The sequence below is a fragment of the Anastrepha ludens genome, chromosome 2 (assembly GCF_028408465.1).
Source record: "Anastrepha ludens isolate Willacy chromosome 2, idAnaLude1.1, whole genome shotgun sequence".
NCBI lineage: Eukaryota > Metazoa > Arthropoda > Insecta > Diptera > Tephritidae > Anastrepha > Anastrepha ludens.
The window spans coordinates 181,173,153-181,200,652 of NC_071498.1; the positions used below are offsets into that span (position 1 = coordinate 181,173,153).

General features: G+C 38.0%; 1 protein-coding gene across 1 annotated transcript in view; it reads left to right on the forward strand.

Moving 5' to 3' along the window:
• LOC128855977 (uncharacterized) overlaps positions 1-26,692 on the forward strand; it is a 36,858-nt gene extending 10,166 nt beyond the window's left edge. Inside the window, exon 6 of the mRNA XM_054091291.1 lies at positions 18,873-26,692. Within this exon, the coding sequence (XP_053947266.1) occupies positions 18,873-21,843 (2,971 nt within the window). The 3' untranslated portion in view covers positions 21,844-26,692. The remainder of the gene's footprint in view (positions 1-18,872) is intronic.
• The last annotated feature ends 808 nt before the right edge of the window (positions 26,693-27,500 follow it).

Genomic DNA, 27,500 nt, shown 5'->3' on the forward strand with positions numbered 1-27,500 from the left:
CGATAATTTTTAGGGCAAAAAAGAGTGTACGGCCATGTTGAATGATTTTTGTAATGTACATCGCCAGGTATGAGTTTCTTATGGGCGTAGTTTTTGTAAAGTTTCTATTGGTCTAAGACACGAAAGACACAGTTCTCGCTTACTAGTAAAATTTCGTATCAATTTTGATCCAACTCGGTCGATTAGTTCTTAAAAGAGACGTCAAGCCAATTTCAAAAGGTTTCAGATTTCAATAAAAAGGCGTTGAAAGATTCTGCTAATGAAGGATGATGCACGCATAGATTGGTCTCGGTCTCAGACTGTAGATCTTATGTATAAGGCTCTGAATTTCAATTAAAAAATTTTACACGATATTCTTGAAGGCATACATTATACAAAAAAAAATCAATTGCAATTTAGACTTTTGCACGCACGTTGGCGACGGCGAGTATCGTAGGAGGTGGAACAATGAGCTGTAAAAGGATTTAGCTTCACTTGGTGTTTCCAACTGGTGCCAGTTAGCAGGATAAAAGAACGACTAGCGCGCTCTGTTAAACTCAGCCAAAATCATTTAAGCGGTTATCGCGCCAGTCAAGAAGAAGAAAGAAACTGCATGAATCCCCTTAAGTGAAGCTGAGATACATAAATTTTAAAATTTCAAATAAATAGAAAGTTGAAATAGGGATTTCAATCTATGTATCACACTTGAACACTTCCTGCTGGATTAGATTTACAGTCATTTAATCGACTTAGGGTAGGAACACCAGAATATCATTTCAATCATGCGAGAGCTAATTGAGAACTCTAAGCGAAGTCAAATCCATCTCCACTCGGCCCTTGCTGAACGCACTTGAGGAGAGGCTTCTGCCAGTATATGAATAAAATCTATAAGGTAACTGATGAAGTTAGAGTTGGAGTGTAACAACAACACAAATAATATGGTAGACCTTATGAGGATTATCACCATTCATATATGGTACTCGTATGTCATGATGTGTAGTAAAAACGTTTCCTTCATTACTCAATAATTAATTTTTCCACTGCGCATAGGGACGCCGCCGTAGTCGAAGTGCACAGGCTCGAATCTCCGTGCAAGACAATGGCAAGCCTCCGAGTATTTCTGCCATGAAAAAGTTCCTCATAAAAACCATCTGACGTTCGGAGTCGGCTTAAAACTGTAGGTCCCTCCATTTGTTGAGCAAGTAAAAAACAAGTTGGAGGATGTGCCAACAAAATGGTGCGGAAGCGCTTATTAGACTTTGGAAGAATCACCACTTTAACCAACCAGAGCTGAAAAATTCACTGGATTGCTTAGATCTCAAAACTGCACAGAATGGGCTCTGAGCTTAGCATAGCCTGATTGGGCTAACAGAAAACGTTTTTCATATCGTTCGCTGTTTCCTGTTTACAGTATTGATCGAGCCCACATCCAGTTAACGGTAATTACGTGCAAACCCACATGACTAGGGCCAGTAATGTAGCCTGGATGTGTTAAATGCCTCAACGTCAGTGGCAATTTTTTGGCTGCGACCGCAAGCAATCATTTTAGTACTCATCCATTGACGCGCTGGAGCGTGCTTTTTTCCACTTTTGCTACTGTTGCCGTTTTTCGTACTCGGTTTTCGGTGTTACATTTCCATTTATTTAAATGCTTAACTCCTACTTTTAATTCCACTTTCACACAGCGGATGTTGTTTACAATACAAACACTTCCGAAGCGCACACACCCCACCACATGCCAACACTTCATATCTTGTACGAGTACATCATACCTGTCTGCACGCGTGATTGTTGTTGCTTTTAGGACTTATGTATGCGTGTGGAGATGTGTATGTATGTATGAATGTATGTATGTATGAATGTGTGTATGTATGTGTGTTTATCTGGATAGTATTTCCATCATTGGGTCTCTCGCCAAACACTCGCGTTGCACAGCACGGCTGCACTTGAATGTTTATCAACACTCCAATTCACCATATCACCGACACCGACACCTAGACCAAGCGCTTTACTTACAGCACAGACGTCGCAGCTTCCTGAATTCGCTCAGCTTATACATTATTTTTTCGGCAGTGATTCACCAGCTCGCTTTTGGCTCAGCATTTTTTTCACCACTCACTTATTTTATTGTGCACAATTTCGTGTTATTGTTTTTGTTTATTCTCCTTTTTTTAAATCACACCTTGATCCTCTGGTGGCCGTCGCGCAATGTTGTCAGTGCAATTGTGCTCAATGCGCCTCGGCTCGCCTCGTACCACCACAGCGTAGCGCGGCGAGAATGGCTTCGTATGAGCGCACCTGTCCCGACTAGCTCCGCAACGGTGGTGACGTGGGCGGTGAGGGGCGTTGAGTCCTTGTCTGTTCTTCTTTAATTGTTGATGTCGCCTTTGTTGTTGTGCTCGTACGTCAGATACTGTGCCGCTGCCGCTGCACCGCCATCACGATTCTGTTGTAGCCATCGTTGTTCTTGTTTTGTTTATTGTCGCTTGTCTGTGTATGAAATATGCATTAATTTCAGTGTCGGCGAGTGGCGCAACATACATACCTTTATTGTGTGTAGATGTTTCTCATTTTTATTTGTATTTTATTCATATTTTCGTTTCATTTCTTTTTTTTTGTTCGTAGTTGTTGAGTGCGAAAAAAGTGGAAGAGAGTGTAAATTCTTTTGCCAGATTCATTTGTTTACAATACATACATGCATATGCATGTACCAGCACTTCTTCCATCCTTGAGCACGAAAAGTTCTGTGGCTGCGATGTTTTCCATGAATTTTCAAATGCAGCCAAATCTGTTCTTTTTTCATGATGCTCTTAAAATGCCGTTTTAAAATATAAAAGAATCTTACACCTGCACAAAATGGTTGAGCTTACAAGCATGCACACATACATAAAAAGATATAAAAATACATGCATACATACACACTCACATTTGGCAACGTCAAAGGTTTATGTCGCCACTTTTGATTTTTGAGAATTAAAACCTATGGCATGGATGGTCACAAATACTTGTAAAACTTGGTAGCTTTCAAAACAAATCCCAGAAAAGTTCTTTAAATTATTAAACTATTCGAAACTGTCTTAAAAAATTTTGAGATTATTATGAGTTTAGAGACTTAATGACAATAAACTGATTCGGCCGATGAAGTGTGTCGAGGGCGAACAATTGAAAAGTAGCAACTCTCTTGACAAAATAAAAACATAGAAGCACTATTGAAGTACCCACGCGGTCCTGGGACCTGTGAGCCACACGCCGCTCAAATTCGTCGCCCAGCAGCTAATTACGTGGTCTAAGTCTTAGGTCGTGCCCGGTGCTGGTATCAACTATGGTGCTAATGGAGCGTCGACCGTGATTAATAAAGGACCTAGTTCTGTTTTCATTCATTCTAGACCCGACTTTTCTAGTTCCCTCACCAGTGAATGCCGTGGGTCATTTATTATTGACCCTCGTGATATTTATTGTTAAAAGAAAAATAGAAACCAGTTCGAAAATTAAATTATATATTAGGGTGTGAAGGTCAAACGAAAAGTATTCAAAAGAAAGAATATTTGAATGGCCTTGCCACCTAAGTTAAGATGCAAAAATTTTAACTAATTTCACAGGATGAGGATAGTTTCAACAAAAATCAAACTCTATTATTGCGTTAATTTATTATAATTTATAACAATTTCATGCATAGAGTTTAATAATGAACCTGATTTTATATACTACGAAGGAGCTCCGGTGACACTTTTCTTCATTAATTTTCTTTTTTCCATATAATTTCTTTTCTTCCAATAAATTCGGTGAACAAAATCTTACAAAGAAATATTTCAATATACATGGGTATAATGGTTCCTTTAACTCCTATCTGGAGCAAAGGCAAATATTTCAAGCTTATTACAATAGAAATTTTACGTGGCCTGGAAAAAACCTTTTTTACAATTTGATGTTTAATTTCCCCAATCCTTTTCGAATACATAGCCGAACGAATAGTACCCAGACAGTCAAGCAGCTATAATGGCCTTAGACTCCAACTCCATTTTATCCAAAATGGTCTTACAGTGTAGAGAAGAGCTGGAATTGCTTAGTCATTGGCTTGAAATAACTCTGATATGGAATCCCGGTTATAGGAACAAACGAGGTAATGAGATATAGCGGATGAACTAGCAAGAAAAGGTTCGACACTAGACTTAGCACAAGCGGTGGCAGTCTCCACTCCACTGAACACATTAAAAACATCCATTGTTTCACACTATCTTGCTGTTAGGATGTTCTCGGCCAAGCATCTCACGCATCACTGCAACCCTTACAGATCATTGGAAAGTAGAGGATCATGCAGCCAGACTCAACCTCTCCTCCAATCCCATCTCCAGAAGCTGTCAAGCGGAAGGGGCGAAGGAAAGTCTTTTCCACTATTTATGTGAATGTCCGGGGCTAGCTAGGGCACGACTCCGCTCCTTCAGTAAGCCCTTCCTACAGCAAATTAATGAGATTTCAGACATCGAGATAAAGGATTTGCTGTTATACTTGGACTTCTCTAAATGGATCTGACTTGAAAAAAAAAGACATCATCACACGAGACAGTGGTAGTAAAACGGTGCTGGTCACTTATTAGGAGTATTCCAGTGGATATATTCAACCACTGCAACAACAACAACAACAACCCAGACACAAGCCGTCAGAATACTCTTTGGAAATTAATTAGCTTTCCATAATTTATAATTTTAAGTATTTTGATAACGCTTGATAACGCTTGCTTTATAGGTAAAAAGTCACTTTTATTCAAAACTATCAAACAAAATATTGGTGTAAATAAAGGGTTTCTTAGTATCCTGTGTGTGAAGGGCGGCAAAATCAGTCGCTGTACTTGGCAGAAGAAGGAAACTAAAATTTTATTTTCATTCCTAATATTATATAATGAAATAAAAGTATTTGGAGTAGGTATTAATTTCGTTTAATAAAAATGGATAGGACCGAAGTTCACTTATGTCAAAATGCATACAACTTGCCGAAACATTTCTTTACGCGGGCACCTCAAATTCAAACAACTATTTCGATAAAGGACTCAAAATAATGACCCATAATGCCCAAATTCGCACATAGTTTAATCAGTTGAATACAGTGGCTGGGGAGCTATTTGAGTAAGTTTTTGGCCAAGTGGTCACGAACAATGGGTGCATTTGGAGACGGCGCATTCATGTACCGCAAGAACTAACACGTGTCTTGCCACCAATCTGAGCTTTTATTGTGAATAGCGAACGACATATAAAATCCAGATGATTTAATTATTATACAATTTAACAAGCTCAACTTAAAAAAGGTATTCTTCCCAAAGAATATTTTCGCCAATTTTAAATGAAATTGTGTCCCTTGATTTTGACCATCGTCTATAAAATATAAAAATACATACATCCTCCCTTAGTGAACTCCCTGATGTAAATCACTTTTTGCTTTTTATATATAGAGACTACATTGACTTTCACAAGATTGTTTTTTGAGGTAATGCATAAGTGCATCTGACACATGTCAAATTACATAAAAAAGACTGCCTACCAAAAAACCACAGCACAACAGTAATTGAAAGCATACTCATACACATTTCTGCAAAAACAAAAGGCTGAAAAAGATGCTCAAAAACTCTATACGTTAAGATGGATTTCTGTGTACTTCTTCACTGCTGTTGAAAGTCATCGGCAGCAGCAAACAACAAAGAAGTGTGCAGACAAAGCATAAATTTGGTAAGTACGACGAGTACTTAGTGCATTGTCAGGCGTTGCGTCAAGTTGCTCCCTTTATAATATTTGATTTCTACCAGTACTTATTTTTTCTGTACGTACCTTAGAAGGAAGAGTAAAATTCAAAGTTCTTATAAGGCTACGCGTAGGGAGGAAGTTTGGTCTTTCAAATATTGTTTGAGCAATACCGTTTATACTACTCCAAAAACTTCGCTTTCGCAGCGTAAAAGCCAGCCAACATTTCATGATGCTCATTTCGGCTTGTCTTTTTTTTAATATTCAATATTTTTTTTGTCACTGTCCGCTTTTGTATGCCACCGTTGTATGTATGTATGTGTAGTGTTTTTCATGATATGTTTTATGATGGCGAATAGAACTGACAGGCAACGAGACAGCAACATATTTTTGAAGTTCATTAGATGGGTTTCAAACTGATTTTTTGCTGGTAATGGTGCAGGATTGGAGTGTGCGAAATAATACGAATTTCTATGAATAGGTGGAAAAGGAGACAAACAAATGTTGTAGAACAAGCAAATAAACAGGTGTTAAAAATACCAATTTGTTTTAGAAAGTTCGAGCAAATATGTACAGGGTGGTTTTTTAGCCCCTTGAGAACTATCGATATCAATAACTATGGGGATTACAAACTGTGTTGACATGTCTGTTTCGCAAGCCATAGCCGAATGGGTTGGTGAATGAATACCATTCGGAATTCAGAGAAAACGTAGGTTGGAATCTCGGTGAAGCACCAAAATTAAGAAAAAGTTTTTTCTAATAGCGGTCGTTTTTATGCCATGAAAAAGCTCCTCATAAAAATATCTACCGTTCGGAGTCGGCTTGAAACTGTAGGTCCGTCCATTTGTGGAACAACATCAAGACGCACACCACAAATAGGAGGAGGAGCTCGGGCAAACATTCAGAAAGGGTGTACGCGCCAATTATATATATATATAAGGTTGGGCAAGTCATCATGAATAGTTTATTGGACTAATTGAATGGATCATGAAACTCGTAGCCGCAGCTGATATATGCCGGATATAAAATTATCTTACAGATTATATTAAAAAAATTACTCCCAACAATTTTACTGTTTTGTATAATAATTTTAATGAAGTCGAGACTACTTTCCAGAAACCTGAAGCTTCGAACATATAAAAACGTCATAAGATCAAAACAAAGTTAAAAGGATTAGAGTTGTTTTTTTGTTTTTTGAGTCGCTGAAGTGTGGAAACCCATATTCAATTTCCATCTTTCCATACGAACTGGGAAGTAGTCATTATTTTTAGCATCAGCTTTATTTTGGAACATTGCAGAAGGGACAAGAACCTGGTAGAAAATAGAATACGCTTCATACTTAAAGGTAAAAGAAAATTTAAAAAAAAAGTTGGTGTGGAGAATTACACTGTAGAGGCATTAACGACCAGACCACCTTATAAGCAAATCAACAATAGAAGGTCATAGGTCTCGAAGAACTAGAAGAATAAGAATGAGACGAAAATGCATATGAACCGCTAAGTGTATAGGAAAAAATCAAGTGCCCTTTACAACACATTTCTCCATTTCTCTACTGCAACAACTAAGTATCTGTCATTGTCATTACCATCGTCACATTCCTATTTGCTTGTGTCAACTAGATTGCACTCAAGAATCGTATATTTTATTGCAATTCCACTGTCCTCTCCACTTAGCCCGCCTGCAATTCTAGTTTGCCCAGCAGGTCCTGTCTGCTGCTGTCATTATGAATAATTTTTCGGGAAGCAATTTTGTACGTTGAATAATTTTTTTTTAATGTTTTTTTTCTCAACATTGGTTTTTTAATTTTTTTTGTTCAACTTTTTTCTCTTTCGTTTTGCTTTTATTGCGCTTCTCGCAAGTCTGACAAAATTATAATTGAGCGCAAAAATGAAACAAAAAATTCCTAAAAAACGAAATGCAAAAGTTCGGTAGAAAGCAGCAGCCATGTGGATTGAAGAAGCGGTGTATAAAGAAATCCATACAAATTAGAGGGCGACAAAGACGGGAATGCACGAAAAAAAATTCAATGTCGTCGCGCATCGCTACCACCCAACCGCCGCCACCAACGCCGCACACCTGCTGCGCCCCCATCAGCGCTTGTCCCTCGCCGCGCTGCACCCAGCCATTCAGTTACATTCGCTTCGTAAAAGCAGTGCGGAGAGTTGCAATTTTTTTCGAATGCATTGCTGACATTACCGCTGTTGTTTTTGCTATTGTTGCAGCCATACTTATGCAGTTTTTGTTGTTGCACTTTAATGCACCTGAACACACTCACAAGTGTTTGTATGTATGTGTGTGTGCTTTTCGTGTTTTCCATTTTTTCCATTTCTTCCACTTTTTAACATTTTTGTCTGTTTAATTTTTTATTTTTTATTTTTTTTCGTTTGTTTTATTTCGAATTGCAGTGCATTTTTCATGTTTTCCGCATATTTGTTTTTGTTTTTGCTTTTGTTGCCGGTGTTATTCTCGCATTGTAAGGGTTGATTTTTTGTTCTTTTTTTTCGTTTCGCCTCTGTGTTTGTAATATATTTTTGCTGCTGATTTCGTTTTTGCGTTAACGCTTACTGCAATTGCATTTTTGGTTGCATCCCCCAAGCTCTTAATATGATGCGGGCTTTTTGATGTTGCCTCTGTAGTTGGTGTCGTTTTTTATTGTTTTTGTTATTGCTACCTGATGTTGCAGTCACTCGCAATTCATTTTAATTCGTAATGAATATTTCAAAGTACATACCGAAATATAATACATACACACGTACTTGCATGCATATGTATCTACTTATCTACCTTCATGCGCGTATGTGTTTACACACACACACACACTTACATATATATTTATAATTACATGCAAGTGTCCATACATACATCCATGAGTATCTACGTACTGAAGAAGACACTTCGTTTGGCAGGAATTTCATTAGTTGCATTGTTAAAAAAATTTACGTATTTAAAGCACTTGAGATGCATTTTTAGTACAATTAATTTTTGGTCTTAAGTGAAATATAATGTGAGCATGAAATTGGAAAATTGCCGAGAAAAAGAGACAGAAACATAATATATCAGAATAAACTCATATATCATAGAATCCCATTAAGGGACAAATATGTGCGTGGCTATTGCATGTTGCAGATACTTGGACAAAAAAGTAGCCACTCGTGATGCTGCTACTTTATAGGTTCAGTCAACTCTTTCCAAAGCCTGCGACGATTAGGTCATACCATGCAGATGTATACAAATGATCCAACAATAAAGCTTTTCTATACCACAACAGAAATTCACCTTGACGTTCCCGGCACAACCATCAAATGACGCTTTAAGTCAACTGATTTGAGTTACCGGCCTCGGTAGTCTAGCGTAAGTGCACTAGCCTGACATCCCAGAGGTTGTGGGTTCGAATTCGACGTAAAGCACGGTCCTCGCACTTTTCCAAACAAACCTAGTTTCCTAGTTTCTCATAACAAAAAAAACATATTATTATAATTTCATTCCTCAACTCCAACAACCTTACCCTTCCAATCCTTACTCCCGCACAAAAGTCAGCGTATTACTTGTATTGTAGCTGCTAAAACAAGCAAAAACCAAAAAGAAAAAGAAAAAGACACAGTTACACATTGCAACAGTGGCGCCAGCAAGAGGAAGCGGGAAATCGCGGTAATAGCGCAGATACACGAAATTTAGCGAAGTCCTCAACCATCTGTGTGATCCTTCTGCCAGAAAAATGTGACACACAGATAGCGCTTCAATCAGTAAGAAGGCGTAATTCCTACTTACCTACCCTGTCAGAAATCAAAAAGATTAACGAAACCAACGCAAGACTGAGTCTTGTCGAGACCCTATACTCCCGAGTGAGTGAACAATGAAAAAAATATATATAAATAATACATACACATTCATATACAATACAAAATATGGTCGAAAGACTACTGGAATTTAAGTGTGTTCTGCCCATGCACCCTTCTCGTTGTAGCAATCTGTGCCAATTACCGTGGGACTAGTCTTGTAAATATCGTGTATAAGGTTCTTGCGAGCATGTGAAAGGCTGTAATTCACCATCAACCAACTATTGCAGCTTACCAGTGTGGGTTTAGGCCTAAGAAGTCTACAATTGACCAGCTACTCATAACACGCCAATTCTTGGAAAAGACCCATTTTTTTCTGTCAATCTTAAAGCTGTATTCGATATAAGGAAAAGGAGTTTCCTATAGGCCGCGATGTCTGAATTTGGTATCCCCGCCAAACTTATACTTTTTCTCTTCTTGATTGGCGCGAAAGCAGCTTAAGCAATTTTGACCAAGTTTAACAAAGCGTGTCAGTCGTTTCTTTCTCGTGCTAACCGGCGCAAGTAGCAAACACCAAGTGAAACCAAGTACTTCTCCACCTAATCTTTCCAACGTAGAGGAAGTCTTCTTCTACCTCTGCTACCATCAGCTGGTACCGCATCGAGTACTTTCAGAGCCGGAGCGTTTGTATCCATTCGGACGGCCAACGAAACCACTGGATCTGTATTCGCTGCATTATGTCTATGACGTCGTAAAACTCATATACCTCATTGTTTGTTTTTTACTTTGGCTCAAGAAAATGATCAGTACGGCTTCGTTTCAACTTCGGCCAAAAATGCTCGAAATTCGGTTCGGTTCGGCCTTGAAAATCGATGTTCAGTCAGTAATGAAAAGTATCAGCTGACTGATTAGTTTGCGAGAGAAGATTAATTGCATACTCGTACGAGCGTGTATGTGTAAGTCTCGCAAAACTTCCACTCCACAACTTCTAGTGAAATGTTCAGTAAGTTTATTTTTTGGATTTTTAATTTCGTAAAGGAGACGCGAATCCAAGAGAAATATGAATCGGTATATGAGTACAACTGAAACTGTTAATTAATTTGCACTTCAATTTAACAGTGGTGGTTAGGAGCTTTAATCTTCAAAGCCCAGTATTCGATAATTTAAAACCGCCTCATTTGGACGTCCACCGCGTTGCGCATTATCGGTGTCTCTTCGACCACGTTTGAGGTCAGCAAATCATCATTTTATTGTTGTTTCTGATGGAGCGGAGTCGCCATTATACTTTTCAAGCCATTGCTTCGCTTGAACAGCAGTTTTCCCTTTAAGAAGCAGTATAAAATTAAAGTAAGAAATTCTTTTTGATCCATTGTTTTGAAAATAACAAAAGTATCATCACTCTTAGCACAATAACTCACGAGCTAATAAATAGAATATCATGAAGTTTTAAGAACTGTATGTTAAAGGTTATTATATATATAGAATTGGCGCGAACACCCTTTTTGGGTGTTTGGCCGAGCTCCTCCTCCTATTTGTGGTGTGCGTCTTGATGTTGTTCCACAAATGGAGGGACCTACAGTTTTAAGCCGACTCCGACCGGCAAATATTTTTATGAGGAGCTTTTTCATGGCATAAATACACTCGGAGGTTTGCCATTGCCTACCGAGGGGCGACCGCTATTAGAAAAATGTTTTTCTTAATTTTGGGGATAGTACTAATCTAAACAAAGGTAAATGCAACAAAACTAGCGTCATCTGTATGTTAGGCCCGAGTCTTTTCATCCCAAGTATTAGGTAGAAGTGGTGGCCGGTTTTCAAACCAACTCACTTAGACCATTGCCGATCCATTGCACTTAACGGCAAAATCTAGCATTTTTCTTTGCTAAACACTTCTGTTATACATATTCAAGCTGTATATTGATTATTTTGGAAAATTCTGATTCCCTTCTCTTCTTTTTCTTCGTTTTTGAGCAGCTGGTTATATTTACATAATTCTGCGTTCTTAAGATTATATTTATAATTTTTCCGACTTTTAATTATGATGTGATGCCAATCCAGCTTTTCCAGGAGTATTATTATATTTTCAGATTTTATTTTTAACTTAGACAATGCGCTTCCGTTCTGCCAATCCCACTGCCATACTCATTACTGTGTTATTGTAATTTCATTTTGCCTATAACGTACTGCGTAAACATAATTTTTACCTTTTATTGCCTTTTATAGCTAATTTGGCGTAGGTTTACGGTATTTTTCGCCACCATGCAAACAATTGTGTTGGATTTTTTAAATCAGTTTTTCACCAATAATATTAATTGCATGCGTACGATCCCTCACCGACCAACCGACCACCTAGCCACCCAACCAAACCGTCCTCATTCCTGGCAAATTCGATTTTTTTCGGTTGCACATTTTTTCCTGCACCACAACGACTGCAATTTTGTTAAAAACGCATAAAACGAATGAGCTGTCAGAGTGTGCGTGCGCATGTAAGTGTATTTGTATTAATTTGCGTGCACACAAAACCAAATGAAGGTGTGTATGTGAGTGCAGTGCGTGCATGTGCGATGTGCGTGTGTGTCATTTCGCCATAATTTGGACAGATATGCAGTTTTTCGTGTATTTAAGAGCCAAAAGCGGGCGGTTTATTTTTTGTACGTTTTTCCATCTCGCTCACTTTGGGCCACTTTGCGTTGTGTCGCTATGTCGCCCGGCTGCGGTTGTTCGTGTGCACTCACTCACACGCGACGCCCAAATACGCAACTGTGTCTGTCCGCCGTCCTTCCACCTCCTGCACCTCATACTTCTCCACAGACGGTCACACACATACACTTGCACTTGTAGGCATACACACACACACACACGAAATGGGAAAGCACGCAACACTCCTTCCCGCATACTATTTATAACTCATACGCCGTGTAAACCAGAGTGAAGCGCACCATCATGGCTTTGGTTAGGATACCAACACTACATACCGCCCACCGCCCAACGCCCAACGCCAGTTGTCCTCATTCAAATGACAAAAATACAGGAAAAAATGGCACAAAAATGCATGCGTTTCGGTTATGAAGTCGACAAGCCGAGTGGCGGGGGCGTTGTTGACGCGGTAGCCGTTTGTTGCGGAGAGCGACGGTGTCTGGCGGCTGGTTTTTACACAATTTTTCGTAAACGAAAGTCAAAATGAAAATTACGTAAAAATGTAAAAAACGCGACGATAACACAGCAGTAAGTACAACAGCAAGGCAAACGGGGCGGAATGAGGGAAGGTTTAAGCAAAATGAAACGAACCGACGAATGCGCGAATGAACCAACAAGCAAACGAATAAATATACCAACGAATGTACGAAAAAAAGTGTTGCGGTAAAAATGCATAGAAGAAAAAATAGAGGAAAAAAGCGATCGATATGATGCACTCATTTCTGTCTGGTGCGCAGTGTGAAGAGCGTAAAGTCGCAGCACGTTTTCTGCCCCCAGTCAATGTTTTGCAGGACCTCCCTAACCAAACCAAAGGAAACCTCCACCTACCAGCCCACTTCCCATTCCATCTTCATTACAGCACACTTCCGACCTTCCCTATCACGACGACAAAGGCGCGCGGTTCTGCAGCTGCAACGCTGCACTGTGTCGGTGTGACTGCATTTATATGAGTGCTTATAGATATTCATACATGAGAGCGTACATGTGTGTGTACGCTAGTGCTAACAAAGCGACCAACATAGCTGCACACATATAAAAAAGTATAATAATAAACGCTCGAAAAACCAAATTTGCAACGTCAGATTTTTTGTGAAGAGCTTTTTGATTGTGTCCTCGTAAAAATTAATTTGAGGCAGGCAGCCCGGCAGCTCGGCAGTATGTGCAAGGTGGTGGGGATGTCGCCTGATGACAGCGCTGTTGCCAAAATGAGGCTGTGTCTGGTACGAGTATCCGGTTGATGTAACTACGCCAAATGTGTGTATGTGTGTTTGTGTGTGTCGCTTTAGCTGAGCGTTCGTTGTCTTTAAAGCAGACACAAAGTAGAGGACACAAAAGCAGACAAATTGTTGCGAGCTGGTGACTGGTGTTTGCGGCCTGACTGCTTGTCTGAACTTGAGTTGAGTGCGCTGGCACAGCTAAGACGGTAGCCCGGGGCGAACGGGCGACAAAGTAGCCAGTTGATAGAAGACAACTGTCATTATTTTTATTTTCGTTTGGTATAACAAATATTGGCACAATTAATTTAGTTGCATGAGAATTTAGCGAAAATATTGGCAATTAATTCTGCTGGAAAGCCAAATTGTGCTGCTTTAATAGGGCACCATGTGCTAAACGAACTTTTATACTGGTATCTTTTTTATTGTTGTTAAAGAGCTAAACGCGATTAAAGATTAATCCACGTACATTTCTATTGAAGAGCTCAAACCTTTTTTGATTTACTATAAGCGGTTTTTATCCATATGTACTTATCTGCAATTTTAACGCAGAAAGTTGGACGATGGCAATATCCGATTAAGCCTCATTTGGAGTGCTTGAATGAAAGATTCTGAGGGCGATTTTCGGACCTTTGCACCTTGACGACAACGACTGTTGCAGGTGATGGTCCAATGAGCTGTATGAGCCTACCATGGCATAGACATAGTGCAGCGAAAAAGATCCAGCGACTTCGTTAGCTGGGTCATGTCGTCCGAACGGATACAAACGCTCCGTCTCGGAAAGTATTCGATGCAGTACATGGTTGTGGTAGCAGAGGAAGAGAAAAGCCTCCTCTGCGTTGGAAAAATCAGGTGGAGAAGAACTTGGCTTTATTCGGTGTTTCTTACTGGTGTCGGTTAGCACGAGGAAGAAATGACTAGAGCACTTTGTTAAACTGGGCCAAAATCGCGTAGACGGTTTACGCGCCAGTCAAGAATAAGAAGATTCGCAATTTCAATGGAGTTCTAGGAAATGGAATACACAGAACTTCTTAAAGCAGTTGGAATTACGTGGGATTGTAAGTAAAACAACACAGCAAAACTTCTGAATGAGTGCGAATTTCGTTAAAGCAATTTCTCAGCGCTTGTATTATACCTGGCTGAAAGCGTTTCAGTAAACGTGATTACTGCCAAATCTTTAGTTTGGCTTGCCACGAGGTCTTGGAGGCATTAAAGTTCAGAAAAATGATAGAAAAAATTTATTTTCTACAGCCACTTGATTGACTGCTGCTGATTTCACAATACGAACAGGGGTATTAAAACTCTTTTGTAAATTTTAATTACCAACCGAGTGCAAACATTTAATATAAAAAATGAACGATACCTCTAATTCTCAACAAACTAAAGAAAATGTATCTCAACAAACTGTAGAAATGTAGAAGGAGGAAAAATAAATACTGTCGAATAAATAAATATATTTCTATATTAATAAAAATTTCATGTATTTCAATATTGTCCAGTTTAGAAGTTGAAGTCATACTTTTCATATGTGTAGCCATGGCCCATGTTGGTATGTCGGTGCTGCTAGCAACCGGGAAGACAAATTTGATTTGTTCCCATGGCAGTCGGTTCCACATTACCGGAGCGAGCCAGATATCTATCGGGCCAAGGACTGGCACTCCACTAGCATTTCCCCAAACATTTATGAGACAATGTACAACCACAACAACACATTTGATTCCGAAGAAACCCTCTCTGAACATAATTTTTTCCACTCAAGTGATTAACAAAGGCTTCACAAGGCATGACACCGAAAAATCAAACTATAAGTTAAAGGATGAAGCATTCATTAGAAATCCGAGAAACATGTCGCTTTGGGAGCTGAATCTGACGAGAAATAATATGAGAGACTATGTGGCCACGTCATCAGATTTTTATCGAAATTAGTCATTTTTTATTCATTATTCAAGATATTACTACATTTTATATACCACGTAAATATGTGTTGGAATTCCAACCACCTAACCACGAAAACACAGCTAAGGATTTTTAACTCCAACGTAAAATTAGTACTCCTATATGCCTATGAAACATGGTATGTGACCGTTGCAACAACGAAAAAGCTTCAGACCTTCATAAATCGCTGCCTTGGCATCATCCTATGCATATGGTGGCTCGATAGTTGGGTGCCAAATCATGATCTCCTCCCCCGAGGTAAACAAAGGCTAATTGAAATTGGGATTCATGAGTGTAAATGAAGATGCTAAACTATTTTCGAATTAGTGAAATACATGTTTTTGGGAAGTAAAATATGAGTAAGCATCATTTAAAATAATTGCCAAATTACGCATTACCTCGTATTGAAAATCATCAAATGAAGTATATAAAGGGTTTTCCAATAACAGGTGTTATTTTGAATAGGATTAGGCTGTTGAGATATAATTAACGATTTTTTATGGCCGGAATTGGATGGTATTGATCTGGACAACGTTTATTTTCAACAAGACGGCGCTACGTGCCACACAAACAACGAAACCATTGATCTTTTACGGGAAAAGTTTCCGGACCGTATTATCTCTCGAAGAGGTGATCACAATTGGCCACCGAGATCTTATGATTTAACACCTTGTGAATTTTTTCTTTGGGCCCGCGAGAAAGAGAAGGTCTACGCCAATAGCCCAGGGTCAATTCAAGACCTCAAAGATGGAATTCGTGAGGCTATCGAGGACATAGGGCAGCCACTTTGCAATTCGGTTATAGAAAATTTCATGAAAAGGATAATGTCCAGTTAGCGTGGTCGTGGTGGTCACTTGCCTGATGTTATTTTCCACTATTAACGGCATACTGTCTTCTTTATGATGAAATAAACATCCGATCATTTATATTATAATAAAAAATAGCATTTTTCTTTGAATATCAAAATAACACCTCTTATTGGAAAACCCTTTATTTGAATGCATTGCATAAATTGAGCAAAAAATTTGGAAAAAAAACTTTTTATCAATATCTGATAAGATTATCGTTCATTGTTTCATGAAAAGTCTTTCAAAATAATGTACGCAATGGCTTTGTGAATATATAGATACATAATTCCACACATCCAAACAAACATCCGCACATACATACATGCATTGTTACGTAACTCTTTTCATCAAAGCGTGCAAATGCGATTCCTTTCTTAACTCTCCAGCCGATTGAGCTAAATATATTTCCAAATATCAGCAGTGGTGTTGTTGTACTTAGTTATCATTGTCGTTATGCATTGCGCATACTTATATGTACGAATAAATTTACGAAATTTGCCTTTCAGTTCCGTTGTTGTTGTTTTTGTGTTATGGCATCGCACTGATAAGTGAATTGACAATGAAGGTTCAGTGTGCCAATTTTTTTGTGTAATTGTTTTTGTTATTTTCTTTTTTGTTTGTTGTTATTGTCATATTTTATTCGTCATAAATTGATAAAGTTTTGTAATAAATTTAATTTGTTGTAATTTTAATAAAGAAATATCAAAAGTAAACAAGGTTGTAATATTTATGGTTGATCAGTTGAAGGATTTTGAATATTAAAAAAGTAATTGAGAACTGCAGTTAGCACGGAAAGGTTCTCCAAATGATTCGGTGAAGTTTCGTTTAATAATTTTCTGTAATCATAAACCTGTACAAATGGCATTCGAAAATATTGCTGTCAACTTTTTTGGTCACAAAGGGAGGTTAGTGAAAGCTGAAGAAGCAGAGCGAAGAGAGTTGTGTACGATTGTGAAATGTGTGTTCAATCAAATATACAGTTACATTTACGGTTTTTCTCAACTAAGATTTGGCGTCTAATGTAAGGCTAGTGACAATATACTAGAACCTATTTCTGTACAGATATTCTAACTAAGGCGTGGTGAAGTGTCATGACTATGAAAAACTGTCTCAAACTATGAAAACTATGTTAGTGCTAAGGAAGTTTTGTTTCGCTTTTAGAAGTTCGAATTACCAAGTGCATAACTATTAAATTGGAATTCGAAAAAAATCACGTGTTTTATTCGCCGTAGCCAAGTGGATTTGCGCAGGCCTCACAAACGGTAGGGCCCAGTCTCGAAACCCACTTTGGGGATAAAAGCTGAAATAATGGGAAAATATTGTTTTCTAATGACGGTCGTCGTGATGGCAAACCTCCAAGTGCATTTTTGCTATTAGAAACCATATTGCATAAATATGAGGGTTGCCTTTTATATTAAATTTTGCGCTCAATAATGAAAGCACAGTAAAATTATAGTATAATGAAAATAGTTTTGTAGTTTTTCAAAAGATTCTCCTTGGAAGTCAAAACAATTCTGCTTTCGCTTGAACCAATTTTCCAATAACTCTTACCCCACGGAAATGGATACCTCCAAAACGGGCCTTTTAGGCCTTCAACAGCTTCTTAAGGCATTGATAAACGTTGACCACGTAATTTATTTTTAATGTATGGGAACAAAAAGAAATCATAAGGTGCCAAATGAGGGCTTTAAGGCGGATGACTTATTAATTCAATCTTTTGAGTGCTCAAAAACTCACCTGTGTGAGCCGGTACTTGGGACAACTGATATTCTTGCATTTTACCAATGCCTACAGATGCCTTTATCTCCCTATATGTCACAGGACAAATTGTGTTATCAGTTGAAAGAAAACATTGATTATTTTTGGAACAACAACCGTTTTTGAACGATTTTCACGAAATTCAACCTGCAAGTATCGATGACCACGTTGGAACACATTGTACCAGCGTTTCACACTTGCGATTGGCTAAATGTACTGTCTCAATGCTAAAAATTGAAAAAAGTTTATCAGTGCACTCCTGTTTCGATAATCCAAGTCGAAAATCGTAATAAATCATCGCACGAAGATTAATTCTTTCTTTGGGTGGGATGAGCTTTTTGATTCACTGAAAAAAGAACAAATAAAGCTCGTAAGTGAAAAGTTTCAGATCAATTTATGCTAAAAATGTCAACCTTTCCCATAAAAATATCGAATTACAGCTCGTCACATGTAATGTAACTCTTTTATATATAAAGGTTTTTTGTTACCGACTACAAAGACTTTAAAGTTACTTTCTGTGGTTATTTCATTACGAAAGAGACCTAAAAATTGAGTCCAACTCTAACACCTTACAAATGGTAGAAATTTTTATTTTCATTTTGATTCACTACCAATTTTACAGAACATATAAATAGTAAACAAGAGTTTCCAGGTGGTTCCTGACTAAAAACAAGTACCTTTTTCAGCAAGGTGCTACACTACAAGTCCGTGTTGCCTAGAACAAGTTGCAATGCATCAAGAAATTTGAGGCTAGCACCATCTGTGTATAAATTTTGATTTCATAGAGTCGTAAGAGTAACGATTCGTGTTAGTAAGCCATCAAAGCGTACAAAATATTCATTTCGTTAAACATCTTCGAATAACTTTTATGTTACAATACTTTATTTCACTTTATACTTTTGTTATTTCTTTTCTAATTGTTTTTCTCTGCTTTCAGTACGAAAACATCACGGACCACGCCCACACTCCCTGCACGCCGCCCCTACGACGATGACGTGCTAAACAGCGCCGTACAAGGTCTTCTCAGTGGAAAATACAGCGCAAATACCCGCAAACCACCAGACCAATACAGTAGCAGTGCGACATCGAGCACCATACGTACAAGATGTAATCGCCCTGCGATGGGCGGCAAACGCCTCAACGCCCACCTTACAAATGCTCTATTGCAAGGTTTAGAAATGGACAAGGATTTGTCGGGTGATGAATGCAACGCTGCTGATGCTAGCACGCTCATGACTGGTGGTCATGGGAGTAACGCTTCAACACCACAACCAGAACCCGCCACACATTCAGCACTCGAAGAGCTCGCCAATCGTCTAAGCGCCACGCATTCGATACGTAAGCTGTGCGTAAATAATGGCAGCAGCGATGCGGCGAGGCGCGAAAGCGACATTGACGCTGCAAACTGCGCCGTATTGTCTCCCAAGCCGAATGCATTGTATATAGATCCGGCTAAGCGTGATACTGGTACACCTTCGAGCAGTGCTACGCCGCAACCGCAGCAATCACCGCAGGCAGGACTTGATACAACTTTTGCAATTTTGCAGGCGTTCTTGTTTACTCTCACCAGCTTTGGCGCTTTGCAACAGCGTGCAGACCAGCCCATAACACTGCGTGATCTTGTAGCCAATTTGAAAGATATGTTGGAAGCGCATACAACGGGTGATTTGAATGTGGAAGGTCTTATCAATAATGGAAAGCCAAATATAATGGATCAGCCATTGTTGTTGCAGAAGCTGCAGCAGCAGACCTCAGCATACGCGGCGCAACGCTTGCCCAAATCAGATACTCCAGAGACGACAAGTTCAATTGACACGCACGAACCGATTGGTGAGGATCTGGCTTCGTCGATTCTTAAGATTCCGTCCTATAAGCCCGCGGCAAGCACGCCCACTCCAACATCGGGTGCAGCACGCACCTCCTGCTCCCCATCTTTGCTGTGTAACAACTCCAACGCCAATTCAATGCCAAATCCTAATGGCGATAGCCCCCATTCAGCGCCCTCCCCACGTATGGCCAGCTCAATGTTGGCCGCTGCAGTGGCGGCTGTAAGCAACAATGGCACCTCGACTTCTGCCGGCCGTCAGGGCAACGACCTCTCAGTGATTTCGCCCCCGTTGCTACAACACCGCCAATCACCACCGTCGTTCAGCTTTCGTGATGTGATCGCGAGAGGCATCCACCGCACTATGAATGAGCAAGCGAACCAAGAAGCGCATGCGGCAGCAGCTGCTGTTGCCGCAGCCTCAGCACCTATGCTCGGCTTGTGTTTAGAAATGGAGCGCTCAGCCAATAACAACAGCGGTGGCAGTGCAGATTACAAGAAACCAACCATTTCAGTCGTGAAGAATATAGGCGGTACTGATACAACTCGTTTTGGCGCTGCACCCAATCTATTGGCTGGCACCAGTGCGGCTGGCGCGCCTGGTAGTAGCTCCAGCGCGCACAACTCGCACGGCTACCACCAGTCGCATTTGCATAATGCCCATCACCATCACTCGCACCACCTTAGCCGCCAAGATGCCGCAGCACTTGCCGCCGGTAAAGGTACCCGACCCAAACGTGGCAAGTATCGCAACTACGACCGAGATAGTTTAATTGAAGCAGTGCGCGCTGTACAGCGTGGCGAAATGTCGGTGCATCGTGCAGGCAGCTACTTTGGCGTGCCGCACTCCACGCTCGAGTACAAAGTTAAGGAGCGGCATTTAATGCGACCGCGCAAGCGTGAGCCCAAGCCCCAGCCTGGTCTGGATGGCAGCAGTTCGACCTCGGCCAAATCAAACTCCAACATTCCTGGTCACCACAATAATCTTAGTAAAATGAAACTGGGCGGCGCTGGCAGTGGCAGCTCAAATTCCAAGCTAAACGAAACACTTAAGGGCAACAGCAACTCGGCATCGGCAGCGTTCCCCCCCACAGCACCGAATGGCATGAAATTGCCCATTTTCGATCCCATGCAATATCCGGGGCATCTATTTTGGAATCATTCCCCAGCTTTTAGTCCAATGCACATGGAATTCAATCGCAATACAGTGGCGGCGCAAAATGCAAGCGCTGCACAACGCTACACTGAAGAAGCGCTGCGTGGTGGCGCATCGGCAGGTACACCATCCAATGCTAACAGCCCCAGTCCTATAGCCAGTCCGCTATCCGCTGCTGCAGGTCATGCGCTCAATATGAAGAGTGCGCGCGAAATTGCTGAGAATTTATATGAAAGTGGCGGCGCTAATGGTTCCTCAATACTCGACGGCATCATACGAAAGACGCTCGATCGCAAGAGTGCCGATGTTGGCCCGCCACCCAGCGTTCCCACCGGTGGAGCATTACTGGATCAATTGCTGGTCAAGAAAAGTGCGCCTCCACCGTACGTTAGCAACAACATCAACGATCATGTCTCAGCCTCGGCTATGAGTTTAGGTACCAAACGCGCCGGCAGTCCGTTGCCCTATACGGAAATTAAACGCGAACGTGGCAGCCCGCAGCATAGCAGTGGCGACGACGATGATGACGACGCCTCACGCAGTGGCACTGAGGAGATGAGCTACGAGCATAATAACAACAACAACAGCAAGAGTAGTTTCAGCGGCAATAATGAATTGCTACTACAGCATCAGCACTTGCACCAGCAACAACGCAGTCGTAGCCGCAGCCGATTAACCTCACACGACTCCGCCGAAACCGATACGAGTAGTATACCCAGCGATCTCATGCCAAATCACAGCAGCAGCAGTAAACTAGTTGCGGATCTAAATGGAAGTGGAGGCAGTGCGGGAATGAGTGGGTTGGTGCCCAAAGTGGAACCACTGCTGGAATTAGGGCGTGTGCCACCGGCTTTAGGTGGGACCTCAATACTACAGGAAAAGTTAGCGCAAATCAAGGCAGAACAAGAGAATGAAGAAAATTTATAGAGGCGAACAACTTGGCAATATGGCGTATTGGCGGTGAAGGAGTAAAAGGCACTACAGAGATGTATGTATGCCATACGTAGGCGAAATATACAAGAGCCGAATGTAGGCTCAGTAGATGAGTACAAGGGCATGGGCGAAATGGGCGCACAGCGCAAGCGCACCATCAACGACACCAGCAGGCGTACAATTCTGCCTAAACTACGATAGTGGATGGGCAAATTTAGAACGCAACAGGATTAACTGAACCTGCGGGCATGGAACGCTGTCAAATGCTGTTGGGCAAACACTTGTGGCACTATGAAGGGTGATAAGGGGTGATTAGCGATCAAAGATCGCTGATCGCTGAGCGGTAATCGGTTCAAAACAAGTTTAGTCAAAATTTAAGTGAGGGAATTTAAGCTCTTAGTTTACTTCAAGCAAACATACATTCACTTAGTACATACATACAAATATATAATGGTAATATATAGGAGAAATTATGTATTCACAAATACATAGGTACTTGTAAACACTTACACGCAACAGTAACACACATAAAGTAACAAATAAAAAGGGAGGACATTCGGGAATTTGTGTATGATTAAAATGTACAGTTACATACCTACACAGCAAATGCAAACAGACAACCATAAAGTAAAAACAAATTTTTATTTAATATATACAATATCTGTAATACATATGTATGTGTGCATTTAGCCAGAAAACGCATGTATGTGTTTATTTATAATAAGAAGTGAAATATTACAACAAAATCAAAGGAAAGTATCGACGCATAGGATAAAGAGGGGAGTAGAAAACCAAAAAGAAAAAAAAGAATATATATATATATACATATATATAATAATGATGGCTAACACGAAACGGAAAAGGAAGGAAAAAAGTAGAAATGAAATGGAAGAATAGATTTGTGAACAAGCTGTTGTACAATTAAAATAATTATAAAAATGAGAACTCAAATAACACAAGCAAAACATTAATAGGTAACAGTTATAACTAAATAAATATACAACACAACAATAAATATAATAATAAAAACCAACAAGCAAATAAAAATAAAGTAAAATAATTTATCATAGATATGTGTACCAGTGGATTTGTGTCCATTGTAAAAAAAGAAAAACAACAAAAGATATTGAAAGTTTTCTGTTTCGTTTTCTGACAATCGACAAATAGGCTCTTCTTGTACAAACAAACAAATGATTCTAACTACAAGCAAACAAACATCAAATAAATAGGAAAGTGACAAACCGAAAATAATTTAGATGCAAAATTAAATCCCACAAATCTAACAATAAACGCAAAAACAAAGTAACGCAAATCCAAAAGCACGCATAATACAAATAAATAAATAAAAAACCACAAATATGTAATATTATATGACTTTATAATAAGCTAATAACGGTAAAATCAATCACTAGACAGAATAATAGATGAGAACTCAACTCAGAAGCTAAAAAACAAAAAAAAACGTGCAAATTTTTTACACTTCAGTTTTCTCTGATTTTCGATAAATTTTGTTTTCATAATTAAAATCGAATTTTGAAAAACAAGAAAACAGACAAAACGAAAATACAGCAAGAGAATGCTTGACTTGTTCAACCAATATTCAAAACAAAGCAAAACAAATCCAAAAACAATAATACCAACAACAGCAATAAAAGCAACTACAAGCAGTAATAAAATTCAACCAACGATCAGCCAACAACTACAATACCAACCAACCAACCAATACAGTAACCAGTCAACAGCAAATACGCAGTTATAAACGCAGCAATAACCATAGTAGTAACAGGACAACAACAGCAGCAGCAGAAATAATCAACAATAATAGAAGTAACCAATTCAGAAGCTATCACCACATACAATAACTCAAAAAGCAATAAACAAATCCGTAATGATATTCCAAATTGGATTGTGTAAGAAAAGTAGACATCTAATCATTCATTCCACATTAGAGAGAATAATAAGGTGGCGCCGATCGAAGTACCGCTACTTTGCTCTCAGCGAATTTAACATAATCTCTGTGTGTGTGACGTCGCACTTGTGCAATTTGTTTGTATATTCTTACAATTTATTTTGTTCTCGCTCGCTCATTGGCAACATAGTGGCCCCTGCGCTCTTCGCCTCTCTGTATAAAATACAGGTATGTGAGAAAAAGAGCGCTGATTAAAGACAGCCGCTGATGGTTAAATAATCCCTTAAAATCTGATCGATCAATGCAATGGAATCTAAAAAGTAGGACCAAAAACTTCAAAGCAACCAAAAAAACAGCTACATAAAATAACTTTTAGAGAAAAACACCTCACTTTTAACATTTACAAGTCTATTTGCCAAGTTGTCAAAAAAATTGTGCCTTCGAGCCGTTATGATATTGTTGCATATTTTACGAAGCTCCAGTGCCACTTTTGGTTTCCAAGCGTATGTGAAATGCTCTCTCAACAAAATTTGGAAAGTTATATCAAAACTCGCTATTGGCGATGTAATGACCCTTTCAAATCACGTTAAACAAGTTTAGTTTTTAAAATAGACATCCACATCTTTTATTAATTCCTATCATAAGATGGTAGAAATCCTATGAGCCGTTAGAGGCTTATTTGGGAATGTTGAACTGTTACTTCTTAAGATCTCAAGGTTCCAATTTCTGTTCAAAGTTTCCTACTGAGTGCGATATCCAAACTCAAAGAGCACAAATCTGTTAGCATGCCAAGAAGTGCCGAAGTTCGTGAATATGAATAATGGCATAAATAATTAAAAATATGTTGGCCTAAAATATCTTCCAGCGAGAATAAGGAAGAAAGTCCTTTTGGGAATTTCCTCTTAGATGAGCAGAGTGAGCTTTTCTTTACCGAATCATCTCGTTAAATATTCTTCACGTATTTATGGAATTAGATGATACAGTACAGTACAATACAGTTTTACGTCACAGAGAAGTCTTCGCAGCACTTTTCAGTACCAAACCAATTGGAATAATTATTACTTTGCAATAGTTACATAAATACAACGAACGGAACAATCGATCGCAACACACAAGATAGTCCAGTAAAGATCAGCAACGCAGATAAAACAACCGAAAACCTACAACAACAATAGACTACACACGCAAACTCAACTAAAAATCAACAAACCGTAATAACAAAAAATGGCAAGACTTTGTGTGAATTGATTTTTTGGCAAGAATGCTTCAAATTGTACTAAGGGTACGCTGTCAGTAAACACTTGTTTACTAAAAGATGCTCATTTGCACAAAATTTTTCCACTCAAAGTCGAGCCATGTGTAAATTTAATATTTAGTTGATATCTAATAGATTTGTATGATTTTTTCTTTTCAATTACGAAACTATTGATAAAAATATTAAAGCAAAAATATCAAAAAAAGTAATAAAAATTAGAACACTTCAGAAATCCTCAAAACGGAAATCAATAAACAAAGCTGCCTTCACATTTACAAAAAGATAAAAGAAAAACACAAAATCATTCAAAGGGAATATTAAAAATTTAAAATGCTAAAATTTGTAAGAGAAAAATTTGCAAATATTTAATGACATAATAAGAATCTTAAGCCAAAATTAATTTGGAATTATTGGAAAAACTTACAATTTCTGTGTAAAAAATAAATTTCCCCGACCCCGGCCTCTTCTAGCCAAACACACACACATATACTTGACTTTATTGTTTAAAATTGTAACAGAAAAACTGAAAATGAACTTTTAAAGTTTGAAAAAAAATAATAAAAAAATAAGAAAGCAAGGCCAATCAATGTAAACCAAAATTATACAAAATATCACTCGGTGTTAAATTTTATAACTAAGAAATATTTCGACCCACATTTGTATACCTATGCACATACATATACATACCAAAAATATATCTACAAAACATATTTAATGTAATATAAAAAAATGCTAATTTATGCTAAATTAAATGTTTGGTGTTTGTGTAGAAGAAAAAGTATAAAAATATCAAAAAAATCCACTTTTGGCTTATAAAAATATTTAAGGAGGAGAAATCTTTCGGAGTCGCAAACATTTCAGATCTTGAATATATACACTTCAAACCTTATATGTATGATATGTATGTGTCTTCGTGTCGAGTATACCTCAAAAATAAACAAAACATCATCATTTTGCATAAAAAGGAAGATAGTCTAGATCAGGTGAATTAAATTAATTATTATATAATAAAAAAGAAAAATGCTTGATCAGAACACTTTTATATGTACATATACATATATTTAAATGTATATTCCAGGCTTTGGAAAAATTGCTTTAAAAAATATGAGATATACAATATTAAAATTTTCCTTTTAAGAAAATTTGTGTGTGTTAAGGCCAACGAGATTTGTTTGAGAAAAGGTAGTGACGAATGTTGCTCTCAATAATTAACATTATTCTTTGAAACTACGAGATAAATGGTTTACAAACTTCAAAAATTATTTTTAAAATAAAACGTTTGACTTTTATTTTAATTTACATCCGGCAAGTAGTTTATATAGGTTCCATTAACTCCTCATTTCATTTGTGGAGTAACATCAATACGCACGCCACAAATAGGAGTAGGAGCTCGGCCAAATGCCTAACAAAAATGTACGCGTCAGTTATTTTTTTATTAATTCGTATTTAGGGTATACGGCGTCGTAATTAATTGGCACTATTTTCCCAGATTGGGAAACTAACATTCTCACAAATTTAAAACGTTAAAACTTTAGTTTACTAATTTTTGATGAATTTAATTTTTAGCAAGTTTTTTTCAAAAATATGAAAAGTGTAAACTTTCAAAATTATTTTTGAATTCAAATATAGGTATGACTAACTTCAAAAACCTAAACAAAACATTTTCAAAAATTTCAAAACTATTTTTAAATTAAAATATTAGAATTACTTAAAAATATTTTAATAATTCACAAAAATACTTAAAATTAAAAAAACAAATTTAAAATTTTAATTTGCTAGTTTTAAATTAATTTAATTTTCAACAAGTTTCTTTCAAAAAAGTATAAACTTTGAAAAATTTCAATATTATTTTTAAACTGAAATGTTTAACTCTCTTAAAAACCCTTTTATTCCACTAAAATTTGATATTTACAAAAATATTTCAAAATTAATAAATAAATTTTCACTAATTTAAAAACTTTTTTAAAAATAAAATTATTGGCTATCTTGAAAAACTGTTTGATTTGCACTAAAATTTAAAATTAACAAAAATACTTAGAATTCAAAAAATATTTAAAAATTTTAATCTACTCATCTCTCATCTACTGTTTAGATTCATTTCATTTTTAAAAAGTTTCATTCAAAGATAAAGAAGTATAAACTTTGAAAACATTTCAAAATCATTTGCGAAAAAAATATTTGGCAACCCTTAAAAACTGCTTCCTCTGCACCAAAATTTAATAATTTACAAAAACATTTCAAAATTAATAAATACATTTTCAATAAATTACAAATTACTTTTTAAAATAAAATGCTTGCCTGTCTTCAAAATTCTTTAATCGGCTTTTAACTAACATTTAAAGTTAAATAATTAACAAAAATTTTTTAAAAATTAAAAAGCGAACGTTCTGAAAAATTTGAAACCTGCTTTTAAAATAAATAATAAAATAATTTTCGAGTGAGTCAATTAATCATTATTTAAATGTGTACATATTTCATAGAATATCG